The sequence below is a fragment of the Cetorhinus maximus genome, chromosome 2, assembly GCF_964194155.1.
Source record: "Cetorhinus maximus chromosome 2, sCetMax3.hap1.1, whole genome shotgun sequence".
Classification (NCBI taxonomy): Eukaryota; Metazoa; Chordata; class Chondrichthyes; order Lamniformes; family Cetorhinidae; genus Cetorhinus; species Cetorhinus maximus.
The window spans coordinates 83,768,228-83,787,620 of record NC_135880.1 but is presented as its reverse complement, the minus strand read 5'-3'; the positions used below and the strand labels follow the sequence as shown (position 1 = coordinate 83,787,620).

The following is a 19,393-nucleotide window of genomic DNA, read 5'->3' as shown; positions in this document are numbered from 1 at the left end:
CTTTTCTCACTGTTTTCCAAAAGGGTATCTGATGGTCTTTTTGACATGTTCAAGGTGGATTAAAAGCACAAAAACATTAAATAACCACAAAAATCACAAGGTAAGGCAAGAGGAATGTGACCGTAAACAGGGCAGCCAAACAACTAGACTTCCTAAGCTGAAGGTCAGGCCCAGTCAACGAGGTTCATATCAGTTCAGGTCACAAACTTCCCGCACAAAAGTTTGGTGAGGTTCATGTTGGCTCACATTAGGGTCCGTTCAAAAAAAAAAGTTCAGTTTTTGAATGTAGGGATAAAGGATATTCAAGTGTAATTGTTTTTAGCCTGTGCAGGTGATTTGTTTAAGTGCACAGCCCTTTTAAATTTATTTGCACCACCATGCACAAAAGGAGCTGACTTGTCTGCGGCCTGCACAGGAATCTTTTGTGTTGCTGTGTGATCACACGGTTTAGAAGGAATATTGTTTAATTGAGCTCCAAGTTCCTGGTATTCTCCAACAGGGCCTCTTGCCTATTCTTCCTTATGTTTATGCTTCCAACATGGATCGCAATGACTTGATCCATTCCATCCCTCCCCAATACTCTTGCAAGCTAGCTGGAGATTTCTCTCACTCTGGCACCAGGTCGGCAACATATCATGTGGGACTCTCAATACTGCTATCCATCCCCCTAATTACTGAATTTCCATACAACTGCCAACATTACCTTTCCCCTCCTCTTCCTCCCCACTTTGGACAGCCTAATGCTTTTCGTCTGCCCTCCCAACATTCCTTATTCTAACACACACATAGCAAGTACACTGTACCTGTTGGATAGGATCAATTTCTGTTGATCATCATTCTCCATTTTACTTTGATTCTCCTTTCTGTGTACATTATTTAGTCACATCAACCTCGTTGTGATCCTGCACCTCTCTGTGAGAAGTGGTCAATGTCTGGAGCAATCTGTCCTGATACTTCTCGCCCTCCCTTATGTGTCAGAATGTCTCTAACTTTCACTCCAGCTCAATGCTTCTTTCTCAAATCTCTCTGTCTCAGAGTCATCTACTGCCGATATGCTCCTTCTGGACAGTTTGGCTGTCCACAAATCCCTGCAGACTGCAGTCCAGACACACAACCCACTCTGTCATATCTTAGTCTAAGTTTTTTGTGTTAATTATATCAACATTTCTTTTTCTGTCTCTATACACTCATTTTCAATAAATGCTAAAACACTGGACAAAATGTTAAATAATGGCTGACTCAAGCTTACACGAACCACTGTAAAAATTCCCAACAAAAATTACCTTTGTTGCTTTTGGGTTTAGTAGCGTTCTCAAAGTTACAAATTCGTTCCCAATTATCACGCACCACCTCAGGCGTCATTTGCTGATCCTTTTGCCTTACAGTAGCACCCAATGTTCGTTCCCAACGCACTAATAAGAGAGAAAAAAAGAAGTTACACAGTTGTGGATTTTTTTTTTTATTCATTCACGGGATGTGGCCAGAATTTATTGCACATCCCTAGTTGCCCTTAAGAATGTGGTGGTGAGCTGCCTTCTTGCACCACTGTAGTCCATGTGGTGTAGGTGCGCCCACAGTGCCGTTAGAAAGGGAGTTCCATGATTTTGGCCCAGCGACAGTGAAGGAACGATGATATATTTCCAAGTCAGGTTGGCAAGTGACTTACATAATCTATTCAAGTAGAATCAGCATGGCTTCATGAAGGGGAAATCATACCTGACTTAGATGAGGGAAGTGAATGTACTGTCGCCAAATTTGCAGATGAAAGAAAAATAGGTGGGAAGGCAAGTGGTGAGGGTGACACAAGGAGTCTACAGAGGGATATAGGCAGGTTAAGTGAGTGAGTGGAAAAGTGGCAGATGGAATATAGTGTAGGAAAATGTGAGGTTATGCACTTTGGCAGGAAGAATGGAGGAGCTGAATATTATTAACATGGAGAAAGACTGCAGAAAGCTACAGCACAGAGGGACTTGGGAGTCCTCGTGCATGAATCCCATAAATCTAACATACAAGTTCAACAGGTAATGTGAAGGCAAATGGAATGTTGGCCCTTATTTCAAAGGGAATGGAGTACAAAGGTAGGGAAGTCTTGCTAAAGCTATACAAGGCACTAGTTAGACCACACCTACAATACTGTGAACAATTTTGGTCCCCTTATCCAAGAAAAGATATATTGACAATGGAGGTAGTCCAGAGGAGGTTCACTAGGTTGATTCCAGGTATAGAGGGATCTTCTTATGAGGAGAGGTTGAGCCTGTACTCATTGAAGTTTAGAAGAATGAGGAGCGACCTTATTGAAACATACAAGATTCTTAGGGGGCTTGACAGGGTAGATGCTGAGAGGTTGCTTCCCCTTGTGGGAGAGTCTAGGACCAGAGGGCATAATCTTAGAGTAAGGGGTCACCCATTTAAAACAGAGATGAAGAGGAATTTTTTCTCTCAGAGGGTAGTTAACCTGTGGAATTCTTTATTGCAGAGGGCAGTAGAAGCTGGGTCATTAAGTGTATTCAAGGCTGAGATAGACAGATTTTTAATCAGTAAGGGAATCAAGGGTTATGGAGAAAAGGCAGGAAAATTAAGTTGAGGATTATCAGATCAGCCATGATCTCATAGAACTGCAGAGCAAACTCGATGGGCTGAATGGCCTACTTCTGCCCCTACATCTTATGGTTGACTCACAGCAGTTACAATGCTAATTGTTTCCATGGCTCACATTTACACAAATAAAAAAATATTTAAACTTCTGTTCAGCTTTTGAAAATTAAGATTATTTACTCAGAGAGGTTTCCATTTCTGGACATTTCTCAGCAGCAGTATTTGAACAAACATTTGCACTACTTAAAAAGAATATATAAAATTGTTAAATTGAAATTCTAAATAATCTGAGCCTTCAGGTGTAGTGCTGATCTGAGGATTGAACTATGCCACTTGTTTTATATTGAATACATCAATGTATTTTACTTAAGTTTTGTGAATAAATAAATAAATTCCACTGAAAACATAATTGCTCAGAGCTAAAGGGATCTGGGTCATGATAAGTCTACATAAATTATTCCCAAGATAAAAGCAAAATATTGCAGATGCTGGAAATCTGAAATAAAACCAAAAAATGCTGCAAAAACTCAGCAGGTCTGGCAGCATCTGTAGAGACAGAAACAGGGTTAACATTTCAAGTCTCTGAAGAAGAGTCATATGGACTTGTAAATTATTCCCACATCACTTCTCACAAAAAAAATCACTGCCTCCACTCTCTTTAATTAAAGAGCTAACTTGGCTCAGTTCGTAGCATCCTTGCCTTAGAATCAGCAGACTGTAGCATCAAACCCTACTCCAAGACTTCAGCACTTAACCTGGGCCGGCATTTCAATTTTGTATTGAAGGATTGTTGCATTGTTAGGATTGATGTTAAACCAAGGTCCCATCCGTCTGTTGAGACGGGCGCAAAGGAACTCATAACAGTATTCAAAGAATAAGCAGGATGTCTGGGTATGCTTGCCAACATTTTATCCCAACAGCATCAAGGTGATCAGTCATCTCATTTGCTGTTTATGAGTTCATGCTGAATAAAAATTGGATATCTCATTTGCTGACAAAACAATGACTTCAGAAGTAATTCACTGAACTCAAGATGCTTTGGGACATACAAGGGATGTGTTATAAATGCAAGTTCTTGCTTTCTTTCTTACTCAACTGTACACTTCTTTCAAAAAAAAACTGCAGTTTCCCAGACCAGTGAAACTGGTACATGAAGACTGAGCACCCAATCTGGAGCTTCCACACTCCTCATTGCCCCCTCTCCTCTCAACTTTATTTGCTATAATCAATGGAGAATCTCTCAGTATTTGAGACACACTTGTGCACTAAGACAGAAAACTACTTATGTTTACTTTCCTTTTTTCAAAAACACAACCATCAGCCAAATGTAAACTACTGTTAAAAAGAACAATTAATGCCTCTTTAAGAGTTAAAGACAACATTTGTGCACCTTAAAAAACAGACCAAAAAAATTGAAGTGAAATTTAATTACCCATGGGACTAATACAACTGTAAAAAACCTAGGGCTGAATTTTAAAGCCCCACTGCAGCATGGGACGAGTCGTTCAAAAGTCCACTGATTTTGGCGGGACCAGAAAATCCTGCCGGCGGGAAGGGCCATAAAATTCCACCCCTAGATTCTACTATAAGTAATGAAGGTGGGGTTTTTAACTGATAGATATTATAGCGGTATGAAATCACAGTTGAAAAAGATAGAATTAGGACAAAGAGGGCTGATAGTGAGCACCAAAATCCAGAACAAATAAAACCTCAAATCTCCAAGGTTGCCATAGGTGCATAGTAACAGGGGAACAGGAGTAAGCTATGCAGGAATGCATATGGCTATATTTAGTATGTGTAGTTCATATATAAAAAATTCAGATATATATTGCATACACACATTGCATATATATAATTTTGTCATTGTTTCATTGGACAAATGCCACACACTTTCTAAAGGCCAATGAAGTACGTCATTATTGTTAGCCAGATGTCCATCTCCCTACCAGCTGTACAGACACTCCAGGGGAGCACTTACAAAGAAAAAATAGAATAAAACGATATATCCTTTGTTGAAGAATAGTATGCCCTCATTAAATCAGTATCACACCTTTAAAGAAAAGAAACCTTTACAGGCCTTAAACATGGATGCTGATGTCTTAATGTTTAATACTTTCAGGAAACACTAAAAGGTTGCAATTATTCAAAGATCACTGCTAAGAGACATGTTCAAGGTTTTACTTTTATGTATTCTCATTTCCCAGTGGCAGTATTTACATATGTGATGGTTCAGATGTGCAAACAAATAAAAACTGATGAACAGATGGTGACTGCAATGAATTTAAACTAAGTAAAGCAACATGGGAAGTGAGTCCCACCTGAGCAGGGCTGTCAATCTTAGTAGCAAACATAATTACATTGGAGAAAATGCCAAAGTCTTTTTGAGAAAGAGGAAAAGGATGACATTATAGTACAGATTTAATAAATGGAGAAACAAAGGGGAAGCGTCACACCTTAAAGAACATGGTGAAAAAATCATGTTAGCTCTCAAAATTCAACCAACACAATAAAAATGCTGCATTTGGAAATTTCCTCACATGCTGAAATGCAGGTTTTCCAGCATCATTTTAAAAATTGCACTTTTAAGCTTTTCTTTGCAATCTTTTACTATGGCAAAGCTGTTCAGTTGTTTGTTCTGTGTCATGAAAATAGTACATATAGATGTGTCATAGAATCATAGAATGGTTACAACATGAAAGGAGGCTATTTGGCCACTTGTGTCTGTGCTGACTCTCTGAAGGGGCAACATATCTAATGCCACTATCCCACCTTCACCCTGCAGACCAGCAGATTCTTCCTTTTCAGATAGTGCTCCAATTTCATCTTGAATCAGTCGATTAAGCCTGCCTTTACAAAACTCTCAGGCAGTGCATTCCAGATCCTAACCACTTGTTGCTTTAAAAAGTTATTCCTCATGTCGTCATTGCAATTACCTTAAATCTGTGCTCTCTGATTCACGATCCTTCCACCAATGGGAACAGTTTCTTCCTATCTACTCTGTCCAGATCCTTCAATGATTTTGAATACTTCTATCAAACATCCTATCAACATTCTCCAAGAAAAACAGACCCAACTTCTCCAATCTATGGAATAGAAGCACAAAAGGAGTCAGGAGTTGAAAAGGAGCACAAGAGGAGTCGGGAGTTGAAAATGAGCTGGGAGAGCAGAGGTGACTGAGGGAGTCGATGAGGACGGAACGAGGTGACCCTTTGAGTACCGTTAGTACAGTCGGATAGGTATTTACTACTTTTATCGCTTAAAGTTTTTACGGTCTTATTTTGTGGTTCATCGTTTGTAAGGGCTATATTCTGTAACAACGAGGATCAGTGAAGAAGGACCCTAGAGTAATTGATATTATTTGATATTAAGTATCTTCCAAAAGGTTTAATTTAATTTAAAGGGGTGAGTCACGGCAGGAGAGCTCAAAGCCATGGTGTGCTTCTCCTGCTCTATGTGGGAAGCCGGGAACATTTCCAGTGCCCGGAGCCAGCATGTGTGCGGAAGTATCTCCAGCTGCAGCTCCTGGGAGCCTGGGATTCGGAGCTGAAGCGGCGGCTGAGGACACTGTGGAGCATTCGCGAGGCGGACAGTATCGTGGATAGCACGTATAGAGAGATGGTCACACTGCAGGCTAAGAGTCCACAGGCAGGAAGGGGACGGGTGACCACCAGGCAGAGCAAGAGGACTAGGCAGGCAGTGCAGGAATCTCCTGTGGCTATTCCCCTGCATAACAGATATACCGCTTTGAATACTGTTGAGGGGAATGGCCTCTCAGGGGAAAGCAGCAACAGCCAAATTCGTTGCGCCATGGTTGGCTCTGCTGCACAGGGGAGGATAAAAAGTGTGGGAATGCAAAAGTTATAGGGGATTCAATTGTAAGGGGAATAGATAGGCATTTCTGTAGCTGCAAACGAGACTCCAGGATGGTATGTTGCCTCCCTGGTGCTAGGGTCAAGGATGTCTCAGAGCGGCTACAGGACATTCTAAAGGGGGAGGGTGAACAGCCAATGGTCGTGGTACACATTGGTACAAACGACATAGGTTTAAAAAAGGGATGAGGTCCTAAAATCAGACTATAGGGAGCTAGGAAGTAAGTTGAAAAGTAGAGCCTCAAAGGTAGGGATCTCAGGATTGCTACCAGTGCCACGTGCTAGTCAGAGTAGAAATAGCAGGATATATCTGATGAATACATGGCTGAAGAGATGGTGTGAGGGGGAGAGTTTCAGATTCCTGGGACATTAGGACCAGTTCTGGGGGAGGTGGGGCCAGTACAAACTGGACAGGTTACACCGGGCAGGACCGCGACTGATGTCCTAGGGGGAATATTTGCTAGTGATTGGAGAGGGTTTAAACTAAAATGGCAGGGGGCTGGGAATCTATGCAAGGAGTCAGAGGAAGAGGAACCAAGGACAAGAACAAAAGACAAAAAGGGGAATAAGAAAAGTGATAGACAGAGAAATCAAGGGCAAGAATCAAACAGGGCCTCAGTGAAAAATAGTGGGAACGGGACAAGTAATGTTAAAAAGGCAAACCTTAAGGCTTTGTGCCTTAATGCGAGGAACATTCGCAATAAGGTGGATGAATTAACCGTGCAAATAGATGTAAGCAGGTATGATACAGTCAGGATTATGGAGACATGACTGCAAGGTGACCAGGGATGGGAACTGAACATCCAGGGGTATTCAGTATTTAGGAAGAACAGACAAAAAGGAAAAGGCGAGAGCTGCATTGCTGGTTAAAGAGGAAATTTACACAAAAGTGAGGAAAGATATTAGCTCCAACAATATGGAATCTGTATGGGTAGAGCTGAGAAACACTAAGGGGCAAAAAGTGTTAGTGGGGGTCGTATATAGACCCCCAAACTGTAGTGGTGATATTGGGAATGGCATTAAACAGGAAATTAGAGACGCGTGCAATAAAGGAACATCTGTAATTATGGGTGACTTTAATCTGCATATAGATTGGGCAAATCAAATTAGTAACAATACTGTAGAGGAGGAATTCCTGGAGTGTATACGGGATGGTTTTCTGGACCAATACATTGAGGAACCAACTAGAGAACAGACCATCCTAGACTGGGTATTGTGTAATGAGAAAGGAATAATTGGCAATCTAGTTGTGCAAGGCCCCTTGGGGATGAGCGACCATACTATGAAAGAATTCTTCATCAAGATGGAGAGTGACATATTTGATTCTGAGACTAGGGTCCTGAATCTTAATAAAGGAATCTACGATGGTATGAGGCGCGAGTTGGCTATGATGGATTGGGAAACGTTACTTAAAGGGATGACGGTGGATAGGCAATGTCAAACATTCAAAGAGCGCATGGGTGAACTGCAACAATTGTTTATTCCTGTCTGGCACAAAAGCAAAACAGGAAAGGTGGCCAAACCATGGCTTACAGGGAAATTAGAGATAGTATTAGATCCAAGGAAGAGGCATACAAATTGGCCAGAAAAAAAACAGACCTGAGGATTGGGAGCAGTTTAGAATTCAGCAAAGGAGGACCAAGGGATTGATTAAGAAAGGGAAAATAGAGTATGAGAGTAAGCTTGCGGGGAACATAAAAGCCGACTGTATAAGTTTCTATAGGTATGTGAAGAGAAAAAGGTTGGTGAAGGCAAATGTAGGTCCCTTACAGTCAGAAACAGGGGAATTTATAATGGGGAACAAAGAAATGGCTGACCAGCTAAATACATACTTTGGTTCCGTCTTCACAGAGGACACAAATAACATACCAGAAATGTTGGGGAACATGGGGTTTAGTAAGAGGGAGGAACTGAAAGAAATCAGTATTAGTAGGGAAATGGTGTTGGGGAAATTGTTGGGATTGAAGGCCAATAAATCCCCAGGGCCTGATAATCTACATCCCAGAGTACTTAAGGAAGTGGCCCTAGAAACAGTGAATGCATTGGTGGTCATCTTCCAGGATTCTATAGACTCTGGAACAGTTCCTACAGATTGGAGGGTAGCTAATGTAACCCCACTATTTAAAAAGGGAGGTAGAGAGAAAACGGAATTACCGACCAGTCAGCCTGACATCGGTAGTGGGGAAAATTCTAGAGTCAGCATGGGTTTGTCAGAGGGAGGTCATGCCTAACAAATTTGATTGAATTTTTTGAGGAGGTGACCAGGTGTGTAGATGAGGGTCGTGCAGTTGATGTAGTTTATATGGATTTCAGCAAAGCCTTTGACAGGCTCCCACATGGGAGACTTATAAAGAAGGCAAATGCACATGGGATACAGGGTAATTTGATAAGGTGGATTCAAAATTGGCTTAGTTGTAGGAGACAGAGGGTGATGACAGAAGGATGCTTTCAGGGATCTGTGTTGGGTCCCCTATTAATCGTCATTTATATAAACGACATAGATGACTATGTGGGGGGTAGGATTAGTAAGTTTGCGGATGACACAAAGATTGGCCGGGTGGTTAACAGTGAGGTTGAATGTCTTGGGCTACAGGATGATGTAGACAGGATGGTCAAATGGGCAGATAAGTGGCAGATGGAATTTAACCCTGAAAAGTGTGAGGTGATACACTTTGGAAGGAGTCATTTGACAAGGAAGTATTCAATGAATGGCATGGCACTAGGAAGTTCTGAGGAACAAAGGGACCTTGGCGTGTGTGTCCATAGATCTCTGAAAGCAGAGGGGCATGTTAGTAGAGTGGTGAAAAAGGCATATGGGACACTTGCCTTTATCAATCGAGGCATAGATTACAAAAGTAAGGAGGTCATGTTGGAGTTGTATAGAACCTTGGTGAGGCCACAGCTGGAGTAGTGTGTGCAGTGCTGGTCGCCACATTATAGGATGGATGTGATTGCACTGGAGGGAGTGCAGAGGAGATTCACCAGGATGTTGCCTGGGATGAAACATTTAAGTTATGAAGAGAGGTTGGATAGACTTGGGTTGGGGTAGGCCATTTAGGACTGAGATGAGGAGAAATTTCTTCACTCAGAGAGTGGTGAGCCTGTGGAATTCGTTACCAAAGAAAGTAGTTGAGGCCAAAACATTGCCTGCTTTCAAGAAGGAGTTGGATATCGCTCTTTGGGCGAAAGCAATCAAAGGATATGGGGAGAAAGCGGGAGCAGAGGCTATTGAGTTGGATGATCAGCTATGATCATAATGAATGGCGGAGCAGGCTCAAAGGGCCAAATGGCCTACTCCTGCTCCTATTTTCTATGTATGTTTTTATGTAACTCAAGTTCTTCATCCCTGGAAATATTCTTGTGAATCTTTTCTGCACTCTCTCTAATGCCTTCATATTCCTCCTAAAATGCGGTGTCCAGAACTAGACGCAATACCCCCATTGAGGCCAAACCAATATTTTATACAAGTTCAACAAAACTTTCTTACACTTGGACTCTATACTCCTATTGGTAAAGCCTAGGATGATGTAAGTTTTATTAACCACTCTCTCAACTTGTCACTTTCAGTGATTTATATGCATTGACACCCAGGGCCCCTCCGCTCCTGCACCTCCTTTAGGATTCTACCCTTCATGGTATATTGTCTTTCCACATTCTTCTTGCCAAATTGAATCACTTCACACTTCTCTGCGTGAAATTTGAATATAGAAATTCCCAACCCTTAAAGTGAAACTGACTGGCCTGTAGATGCAGGGCTTATATGTGCATCCTTTTTGAACAATTGTGTAACATTTACAATTCTCCAGTCCTCTGGCACCATCCCTGAATCTAAGGAAGATTGGCAAATTATGGCCAGTGGCTCTGCAATTTCCACTCCTTATCAACTTTAAGTATAGACAACCTATCCAATACCTCCTCGTCAAGCTTAAGCCATTCAAGTGTCTGAACTACCTCCTCTTTCATCATGAGCTGCATCGCCTCTTCCTTGGTAAAGACAGGTGCAAAGTATTCATTTAATACCTCAGCCATGCCCTGCTTCCATCCGTAAATCCCCTTTTTGGTCCCTAATCGGCTTCACTCCTCCTTTTAACCCAGTCTCCCCCTCCCTTTACTATTTACGTGCCTACAGAAGATTTTGGATTCCCTTTTATGTCAGCTGCCAGCTTCTTCTCATACTCTCTCATTGCTTCTCTTATTTGCTTTTACATTTCCTCTCTGAACCTTCTATATTCAGCCTGGTTCTCAGTTGTATTATACACCTAACATCTGTCATGAGCACACTTTTTCTGCTTCATCTTAATTTCTATCTCTTTTTTCATTTGGGAAGCTCAGGATTTGTTTCTTCTACCTTTCCCCCTTGTGGGAATACACCTTGACTGTGTCCGAACTCTCTCTTCTTAAAGGCAATCCATTATTCAGTTACAGTTTTGCCTGTCAACCTTCACCTGGGTCAGATACATTCTTACCACACTGAACTTGGCTTTCCCCCAGTTAATTATTCTTACTCTGGATTGTCTTGTCCTTTTCCATAGTCAACCTAAACGTTATGACACAATGATCACTATCCCCTATATGTTCCCCTACTGACACTGCCGCTGGATCAAAATCCTGGAACCCCCTTCCTAACAGCACAGTGGGTGTTCCTACAATACATGGACTGCAGCAGTTCAAGAAGGTAGCTCATCATCACCTCAGGGGCAAAAAGGGATGGGCAATAAATGCTGGTCTAGCCAGTGACGCCCATATCGCATGAATAAATAAATATTTTAAAAATCTTGACCCATTTGGCCCACCTCATTCCCAAGAAGCATGTCTAGCAGTGCCTCCTGGACCTCCTGAAACATACTGTAGAAAATTCATCCGAACACATTTGAGGAACTCTTGCCGCTCACTGCCCTTTACACTACTATTACCCTAGTCTATATTCGGTTAATTAAGTCCCCCAAAACAAAAGGCCTACAGCTTAAATAACAAAATCGAACAACAAAAATTAAATGGCAGTTTAATTATATATAATAAAATTTAGGCTTAAAGGTAAGCACAAGAACAAAAGAATGCCATTAGGGTCAAAACAAGCCTATCTTCTGATCAACCCCAGCTGGCTTCCATTCCCTGCAATCTTCTCCCCCTTAAAAAACAACTTTAGTGTCTCAAAGTCCGCCTTGTAAAGTGTTGTCATTTAGAGCATTAAATAAATTCAAGTCATTAGTTACTTTTACTTGCACTGTCTTCCGATATGCAGATATACTAGCAATTTAAATACTTCATAACGGTGAACATTTAATTTTGTTTCTACAATTATTTTTAATTCACCTGTGCAGCTAGGTCATGCACCACTACCTTTCTTAATAACAATCTCTCCAAAATGAGAAGAAAGAAAGGAAAAACCTCAAATATGTTTCTATTTGCAACAAACTGAGTAATTGGAAAGTTTATGTGAAATTAATTATGACTAAGACATTTGCTCTCCTGGACCCAATTTCCTTTTCTTCTCAAGCATAACCATGTACCAAAGTCCTGGCTTGCTCAACCTCTATGCTCTCCTCATCCCAGGATAGAAATAAGGAATATACAGTTAAGCCCTCACTTTAAATTGTTTTAAAACTGTTTATTCTTTGGCCTGTTTTTCCGATCTGCGTCGTCATTTTTGGCTTTACGTGAACTGCACTCTGCTATCCCGTCGCATGATTAACTCTGAGCCAGCCACCATCATATTCTGATGCCGGAGCCACTACTAGAAGCTGAGGTTGTGGGGAGACAGCGAGGTCCGATATCCAGAAGAGCGCAGGGAAGGGACAGGGAGTTGCTGGCCACTAATCAGGTGGAGAAGTGAGTAACCCAGGGTGGAGGAGTGGGGGTTGCATGGAGGGAACAGGGCCAACTGGCTCCATCCACATCAACCCCAGCTCCATCCGTGTTCACGCACACCCCCAACCTGGCTCCGTCCCTGGCCCAGATGAAGGGCTAAGCCCCCTGCAGACCGTCAGAAAGCAGTCCAGGCTCCGGGCCCAGGTGCAGTGTCATACTTGGAGTTGGCCAGAGTCTCAGGTAACTGAGCCACTGCCCTTTGCAGGGGCTGGATGAGGATGAGGAGGAAGGAGGGAACATAGGGTGGGAAAGGAGAGAGAGAGAGGGCTTGGCATCGGTGGGGGGGGCGGGGAGAGATGGAGGGAAAGGAGAGAGAGGGAGGAGTTAAAGGGGAGAAAGAGGAAGGGGAGAGAGAAAGAGAGAGAGGGGGACAGGGAAGAGAGAGAGAGAAAGAGAGAGGGCGACAGGAGGGAGAGAGAGGGGGGGCAGGAGGGAGAGAGAGAGAGGGGGGAGGGAGAGAGAGAGGGGGGGGCAGGAGGGAGAGAGAGAGGGGGGGACAGGAGAGAGAGAGAGAGAGGGGGGGGGCAGGAGAGAGAGAGGGGGACAGGAGAGAGAGAGAGAGGGGGGAGAGAGAGAGAGAGAGAGAGAGAGAAAGGGGGAAGGGGAAAGAGTGGGAGGGGCAGGGCAGAGGGAGGGAGGGAGGGGCAGGGGAGAGGGAGGGAGGGAGGGGCAGGGGAGAGGGAGGGAGGGAGGGAGGGGCAGGGGAGAGGGAGGGAGGGAGGGAGGGGCAGGGGAGAGGGAGGGAGGGAGGGAGGGGCAGGGGAGAGGGAGGGAGGGAGGGAGGGGCAGGGGAGAGGGAGGGAGGGAGGGGCAGGGGAGAGGGAGGGAGGGAGGGGCAGGGGAGAGGGAGGGAGGGAGGGGCAGGGGAGAGGGAGGGAGGGAGGGGCAGGGGAGAGGGAGGGAGGGAGGGGCAGGAGAGAGGGAGGGAGGGGCAGGAGAGAGGGAGGGAGGGGCAGGAGGGAGGGAGGGAGGGGCAGGAGAGAGGGAGGGAGGGGCAGGAGAGAGGGAGGGAGGGAGGGGCAGGAGAGAGGGAGGGAGGGAGGGGCAGGAGAGAGGGAGGGAGGGGCAGGAGAGAGGGAGGGAGGGAGGGGGAGAGGGAGGGAGGGAGGGGCAGGGGAGAGGGAGGGAGGGAGGGAGGGGCAGGGGAGAGGGAGGGAGGGAGGGGCAGGGGAGAGGGAGGGAGGGAGGGGCAGGGGAGAGGGAGGGAGAGGCAGGGGAGAGGGAGGGAGGGGCAGGGGAGAGGGAGGGAGGGGCAGGGGAGAGGGAGGGAGGGGGGGGCAGGGGAGAGGGAGGGAGGGGGGGGCAGGGGAGAGGGAGGGAGGGAGGGGCAGGGGAGAGGGAGGGAGGGAGGGGCAGGGGAGAGGGAGGGAGGGAGGGAGGGGCAGGGGAGAGGGAGGGAGGGAGGGAGGGCCAGGGGAGAGGGAGGGAGGGAGGGCCAGGGGAGAGGGAGGGAGGGAGGGTCAGGGGAGAGGGAGGGAGGGAGGGCCAGGGGAGAGGGAGGGAGGGAGGGCCAGGGGAGAGGGAGGGAGGGAGGGCCAGGGGAGAGGGAGGGAGGGAGGGCCAGGGGAGAAGGAGGGAAGGAGGGCCAGGGGAGAGGGAGGGAGGGAGGGAGGGAGGGAGGGCCAGGGGAGAGGGAGGGAGGGGCAGGGGAGAGGGAGGGAGGGGCAGGGGAGAGGGAGGGAGGGAGGGAGGGGCAGGGGAGAGGGAGGGAGGGAGGGAGGGGCAGGGGAGAGGGAGGGAAGGAGAGGCAGGGGGGGAGGGGCAGGGGAGAGGGAGGGAGGGAGGGAGGGGAGAGGGAGGGAGGGAGGGAGGGGCAGGGGAGAGAGAGGGAAGGAGAGGCAGGGGAGAGGGAGGGAGGGGCAGGGGAGACGGAGGGAGGGAGGGGCAGGGGAGAGGGAGGGAGAGAGGGAGGGGCAGGGGAGAGGGAGGGAGGGAGGGGCAGGGGAGAGGGAGGGAGGGAGAGAGGGGCAGGGGAGAGGGAGGGAGGGAGAGAGGGGCAGGGGAGAGGGAGGAAGGGAGGGAGGGGCAGGGGAGAGGGAGGGAGGAGCAGGGGAGAGGGAGGGAGGGGCAGGGGAGAGGGAGGGAGGGAGGGGCAGGGGAGAGGGAAGGAGGGAGGGGCAGGGTAGAGGGAGGGAGGGAGGGGCAGGGTAGAGGGAGGGAGGGAGGGGCAGGGTAGAGGGAGGGAGGGAGGGGCAGGGTAGAGGGAGGGAGGGAGGGAGGGGCAGGGGAGAGGGAGGGAGGGAGGGAGGGGCAGGGAGAGGGAGGGAGGGAGGGGCAGGGGAGAGGGAGGGAGGGAGAGAGGGGCAGGGGAGAGGGAGGGAGGGAGAGAGGGGCAGGGGAGAGGGAGGGAGGGGAGAGGGGCAGGGGAGAGGGAGGAAGGGAGGGAGGGGTAGGGGAGAGGGAGGGAGGGAGGGAGGGGTAGGGGAGAGGGAGGGAGGGAGGGAGGGGTAGGGGAGAGGGAGGGAGGGGCAGGGGAGAGGGAGGGAGGGAGGGGCAGGGGAGAGGGAGGGAGGGAGAGGCAGGGGAGAGGGAGGGAGAGGCAGGGAGGGGCAGCGGAGAGGGAGGGAGGGGCAGCGGAGAGGGAGGGAGGCGCAGGGGAGAGGGAGGGAGGGAGGGGCAGGGGAGAGGGAGGGAGGGAGGGGCAGGGGAGAGGGAGGGAGGGAGGGGCAGGGGAGAAGGAGGGAGGGAGGGGCAGGGGAAAGGGAGGGAGGGAGCGGCAGGGGAGAGGGAGGGAGGGAGGGGCAGGGGAGAGGGAGGGAGGGAGGGGCAGGGGAGAGGGAGGGAGGGAGGGAGGGAGGGGTAGGGGAGAGGGAGGGAGGGGCAGGGGAGAGGGAGGAAGGGAGGGGCAGTGAAGAGGGAGGGAGGGAGAGGCAGGGGAGAGGGAGGGAGGGGCAGGGGAGTGGGAGGGAGGGGCAGGGGAGAGGGAGGGAGGGGCAGGGAGAGGGAGGGAGGGGCAGGGGAGAGGGAGGGAGGGAGGGGCAGTGGAGAGGGAGGGAGGGAGGGGCAGGGAGAGGGAGGGAGGGAGGGGCAGGGGAGAGGAGGGAAGGAGAGGCAGGGGAGAGGGAGGGAGGGGCAGGGGAGGGAGGGGCAGGGGAGAGGGAGGGAGGGGCAGGGGAGAGGGAGGGAGGGGCAGGGGAGAGGGAGGGAGGGGCAGGGGAGAGGGAGGGAGGGAGGGGCAGGGGAGAGGGAGGGAGGGAGGGAGGGGCAGGGGAGAGGGAGGGAGGGAGGGAGGGGCAGGGGAGAGGGAGGGAGGGAGGGAGGGCAGGGAGAGGGAGGGAGGGCAGGGAGAGGGAGGGAGGGGCAGGGGAGAGAGGGAGGGAGGGGCAGGGGAGAGGGAGGGAGGGGCAGGGGAGAGGGAGGGAGGGAGGGGCAGGGGAGAGGGAGGGAGGGAGGGGCAGGGGAGGGGAGGGAGGGGGGAGGGAGGGAGGGGCAGGGGGGAGGGAGGGAGGGAGGGAGGGGCAGGGGAGAGGGAGGGAAGGAGAGGCAGGAGAGAGGGAGGGAGGGGCAGGGGAGAGGGAGGGAGGGAGGGAGGGGCAGGGGAGAGGGAGGGAGGGAGGGAGGGAGGGGCAGGGGAGGGAGGGAGGGAGGGAGGGCAGGGGAGAGGGAGGGAGGGAGAGAGGGGCAGGGGAGAGGGAGGGAGGAGCAGGGGAGAGGGAGGGAGGGGCAGGGGAGAGGGAGGGAGGGAGGGGCAGGGGAGAGGGAAGGAGGGAGGGGCAGGGGAGAGGGAGGGAGGGAGGGGCAGGGGAGAGGGAGGGAGGGAGGGGCAGGGGAGAGGGAGGGAGGGAGGGGCAGGGAGAGGGAGGGAGGGAGGGGCAGGGGAGAGGGAGGGAGGGAGAGAGGGGCAGGGGAGAGGGAGGGAGGGAGAGAGGGGCAGGGAGAGGGAGGAAGGGAGGGAGGGGCAGGGGAGAGGGAGGGAGGGAGGGAGGGGTAGGGGAGAGGGAGGGAGGGAGGGAGGGAGGGGTAGGGGAGAGGGAGGGAGGGAGGGAGGGAGGGGTAGGGGCGAGGGAGGGAGGGGCAGGGGAGAGGGAGGGAGGGAGGGGCAGGGGAGAGGGAGGGAGAGGCAGGGGAGAGGGAGGGAGAGGCAGGGGAGAGGGAGGGAGAGGCAGGGGAGAGGGAGGGAGGGGCAGGGGAGAGGGAGAGAGGGGCAGGGGAGAGGGAGGGAGGGGCAGGGGAGAGGGAGGGAGGGGCAGGGGAGAGGGAGGGAGGGGCAGGGGAGAGGGAGGGAGGGAGGGGCAGGGGAGAGGGAGGGAGGGAGGGGCAGGGGAGAGGGAGGGAGGTAGGGGCAGGGGAGAGGGAGGGAGGGAGGGGCAGGGGAGAGGGAGGGAGGGAGGGGCAGGGGAGAGGGAGGGAGGGAGGGGCAGGGGAGAGGAGGGAGGGAGGGGCAGGGGAGAGGGAGGAGAGGGAGGGGCAGGGGAGAGGGAGAGAGGGAGGGGCAGGGGAGAGGGAGAGAGGGAGGGGCAGGGGAGAGGGAGAGAGGGAGGGGCAGGGGAGAGGGAGGGAGGGAGGGGCAGGGGAGAGGGAGGGAGGGAGGGGCAGGGGAGAGGGAGGGAGGGAGGGGCAGGGGAGAGGGAGGGAGGGAGGGGCAGGGGAGAGGGAGGGAGGGAGGGGCAGGGGAGAGGGAGGGAGGGAGGGGCAGGGGAGAGGGAGGGAGGGAGGGGCAGGGGAGAGGGAGGGAGGGAGGGGCAGGGGAGAGGGAGGGAGGGAGGGGCAGGGGAGAGGGAGGGAGGGAGGGGCAGGGGAGAGGGAGGGAGGGAGGGGCAGGGGAGAGGGAGGGAGGGAGGGGCAGGGGAGAGGGAGGGAGGGAGGGGCAGGGGAGAGGGAGGGAGGGAGGGCCAGGGGAGAGGGAGGGAGGGAGGGCCAGGGGAGAGGGAGGGAGGGAGGGCCAGGGGAGAGGGAGGGAGGGAGGGCCAGGGGAGAGGGAGGGAGGGAGGGCCAGGGGAGAGGGAGGGAGGGAGGGCCAGGGGAGAGGGAGGGAGGGAGGGCCAGGGGAGAGGGAGGGAGGGAGGGCCAGGGGAGAGGGAGGGAGGGAGGGCCAGGGGAGAGGGAGGGAGGGAGGGCCAGGGGAGAGGGAGGGAGGGAGGGCCAGGGGAGAGGGAGGGAGGGAGGGCCAGGGGAGAGGGAGGGAGGGAGGGCCAGGGGAGAGGGAGGGAGGGAGGGCCAGGAGAGGGGGGAGGGAGGGAGGGAGGGCCAGGGGAGAGGGAGGGAGGGAGGGCCAGGGGAGAGGGAGGGAGGGAGGGCCAGGGGAGAGGGAGGGAGGGGCAGGGGAGAGGGAGGGAGGCGCAGGGGAGAGGGAGGGAGGGGCAGGGGAGAGGGAGGGAGGGGCAGGGGAGAGGGAGGGAGGGGCAGGGGAGAGGGAGGGAGGGGCAGGGGAGTGCGAGGGAGGGGCAGGGGAGAGGGAGGGAGGGGCAGGGGAGAGGGAGGGAGGGAGGGAGGGGCAGGGGGGTGGGAGGGAGGGAGGGAGGGGCAGGGGAGAGGGAGGGAGGGAGGGAGGGGCAGGGGAGAGGGAGGGAGGGAGGGAGGGGCAGGGGAGAGGGAGGGAGGGAGGGAGATCAGAGGGAGGGAGGGAGGGAGATCAGGGGGAGGGAGGGAGGGAGATCAGGGGGAGGGAGGGAGGGAGATCAGGGGGAGGGAGGGAGGGAGATCAGGGGGAGGGAGGGAGGGAGATCAGGGGGAGGGAGGGAGGGAGATCAGGGGGAGGGAGGGAGGGAGATCAGGGGGAGGGAGGGAGGGAGATCAGGGGGAGGGAGGGAGGAGATCAGGGGGAGGGAGGGAGGGAGATCAGGGGGAGGGAGGGAGGGAGAGCAGGGGGAGGGAGGGAGGGAGAGCAGGGGGAGGGAGGGAGGGAGAGCAGGGGGAGGGAGGGAGGGAGAGCAGGGGGAGGGAGGGAGGGAGAGCAGGGGGAGGGAGGGAGAGCAGAGGGAGGGAGGGAGGGAGGGAGAGCAGGGGGAGGGAGGGAGGGAGGGAGAGCAGGGGGAGGGAGGGAGGGAGGGAGAGCAGGGGGAGGGAGGGAGGGAGGGAGGCAGGGGGAGGGAGGGAGGGAGAGCAGGGGGAGGGAGGGAGGGAGAGCAGGGGGAGGGAGGGAGGGAGAGCAGGGGGAGGGAGAGCAGGGGGAGGGAGGGACGGAGGGAGAGCAGGGGGATGGAGGGACGGAGGGAGAGCAGGGGAGGGAGGGAGGGAGAGCAGGGGGAGGGAGGGAGGGAGGGAGGGAGAGCAGGGGGAGGGAGGGAGGGAGGGAGAGCAGTGGGAGGGAGGGAGGGAGGGAGAGAAGGGGGAGGGAGGGAGGGAGGGAGAGCAGGGGAGGGAGGGAGGGAGGGAGAGCAGGGGGAGGGAGGGGGGGGAGGGAGAGCAGGGGGAGGGAGGGAGGGAGAGCAGGGGGAGGGAGAGCAAACATGGGGAGGGAGGGAGAGCGAACAGGGGGAGCGAGGGAGAGCGAACAGGGGGAGCGAGGGAGAGCGAACAGGGGGAGGGAGGGAGAGCGAACAGGGGAGGGAGGGAGAGCGAACAGGGGGAGGGAGGGAGAGCGAGCAGGGGGAGGGAGGGAGAGCGAGCAGGGGGAGGGAGGGAGAGCGAGCAGGGGGAGGGAGGGAGAGCGAGCAGGGGGAGGGAGGGAGAGCGAGCAGGGGGTGGGAGGGAGAGCGAGCAGGGGGAGGGAGGGAGAGCGAGCAGGGGTAGGGAGGGAGAGCGAGCAGGGGGAGGGAGGGAGACCGAGCAGGGGGAGGGAGGGAGAGCGAGCAGGGGGAGGGAGGGAGAGCGAGCGGGGGAGGGAGGGAGAGCGAGCGGGGGAGGGAGGGAGAGCGAGCAGAGGGAGGGAGGGAGAGCAGGGGGAGGGAGGGAGGGAGAGCAGGGGGAGAGAGGGAAGGAGAGAGAGCGGGGGAAGGAGGGAGGGAGAGGGAGGGAGGGAGAGGGAGGGAGGGAGAGCAGAGGGAGGGAGGGAGAGCAGAGGGAGGGAGGGAGAGCAGAGGGAGGGAGGGAGAGCAGAGGAGGGAGGGAGAGCAGAGGGAGGGAGGGAGAGCAGAGGGAGGGAGGGAGAGCAGAGGGAGGGAGGGAGAGCAGAGGGAGGG

At 53.0% G+C, this 19,393-nt stretch overlaps 1 protein-coding gene across 1 annotated transcript in view; it reads right to left on the bottom strand.

Annotated features, from left to right (window-relative positions):
• Positions 1-19,393, bottom strand: part of hsd17b4 (hydroxysteroid (17-beta) dehydrogenase 4) — a 155,188-nt gene that overhangs the window by 106,077 nt on the left and 29,718 nt on the right. The window contains exon 11 of the mRNA XM_078566668.1: positions 1,284-1,412. Coding sequence (XP_078422794.1) covers positions 1,284-1,412 — 129 coding nt within the window. The remainder of the gene's footprint in view (positions 1-1,283; positions 1,413-19,393) is intronic.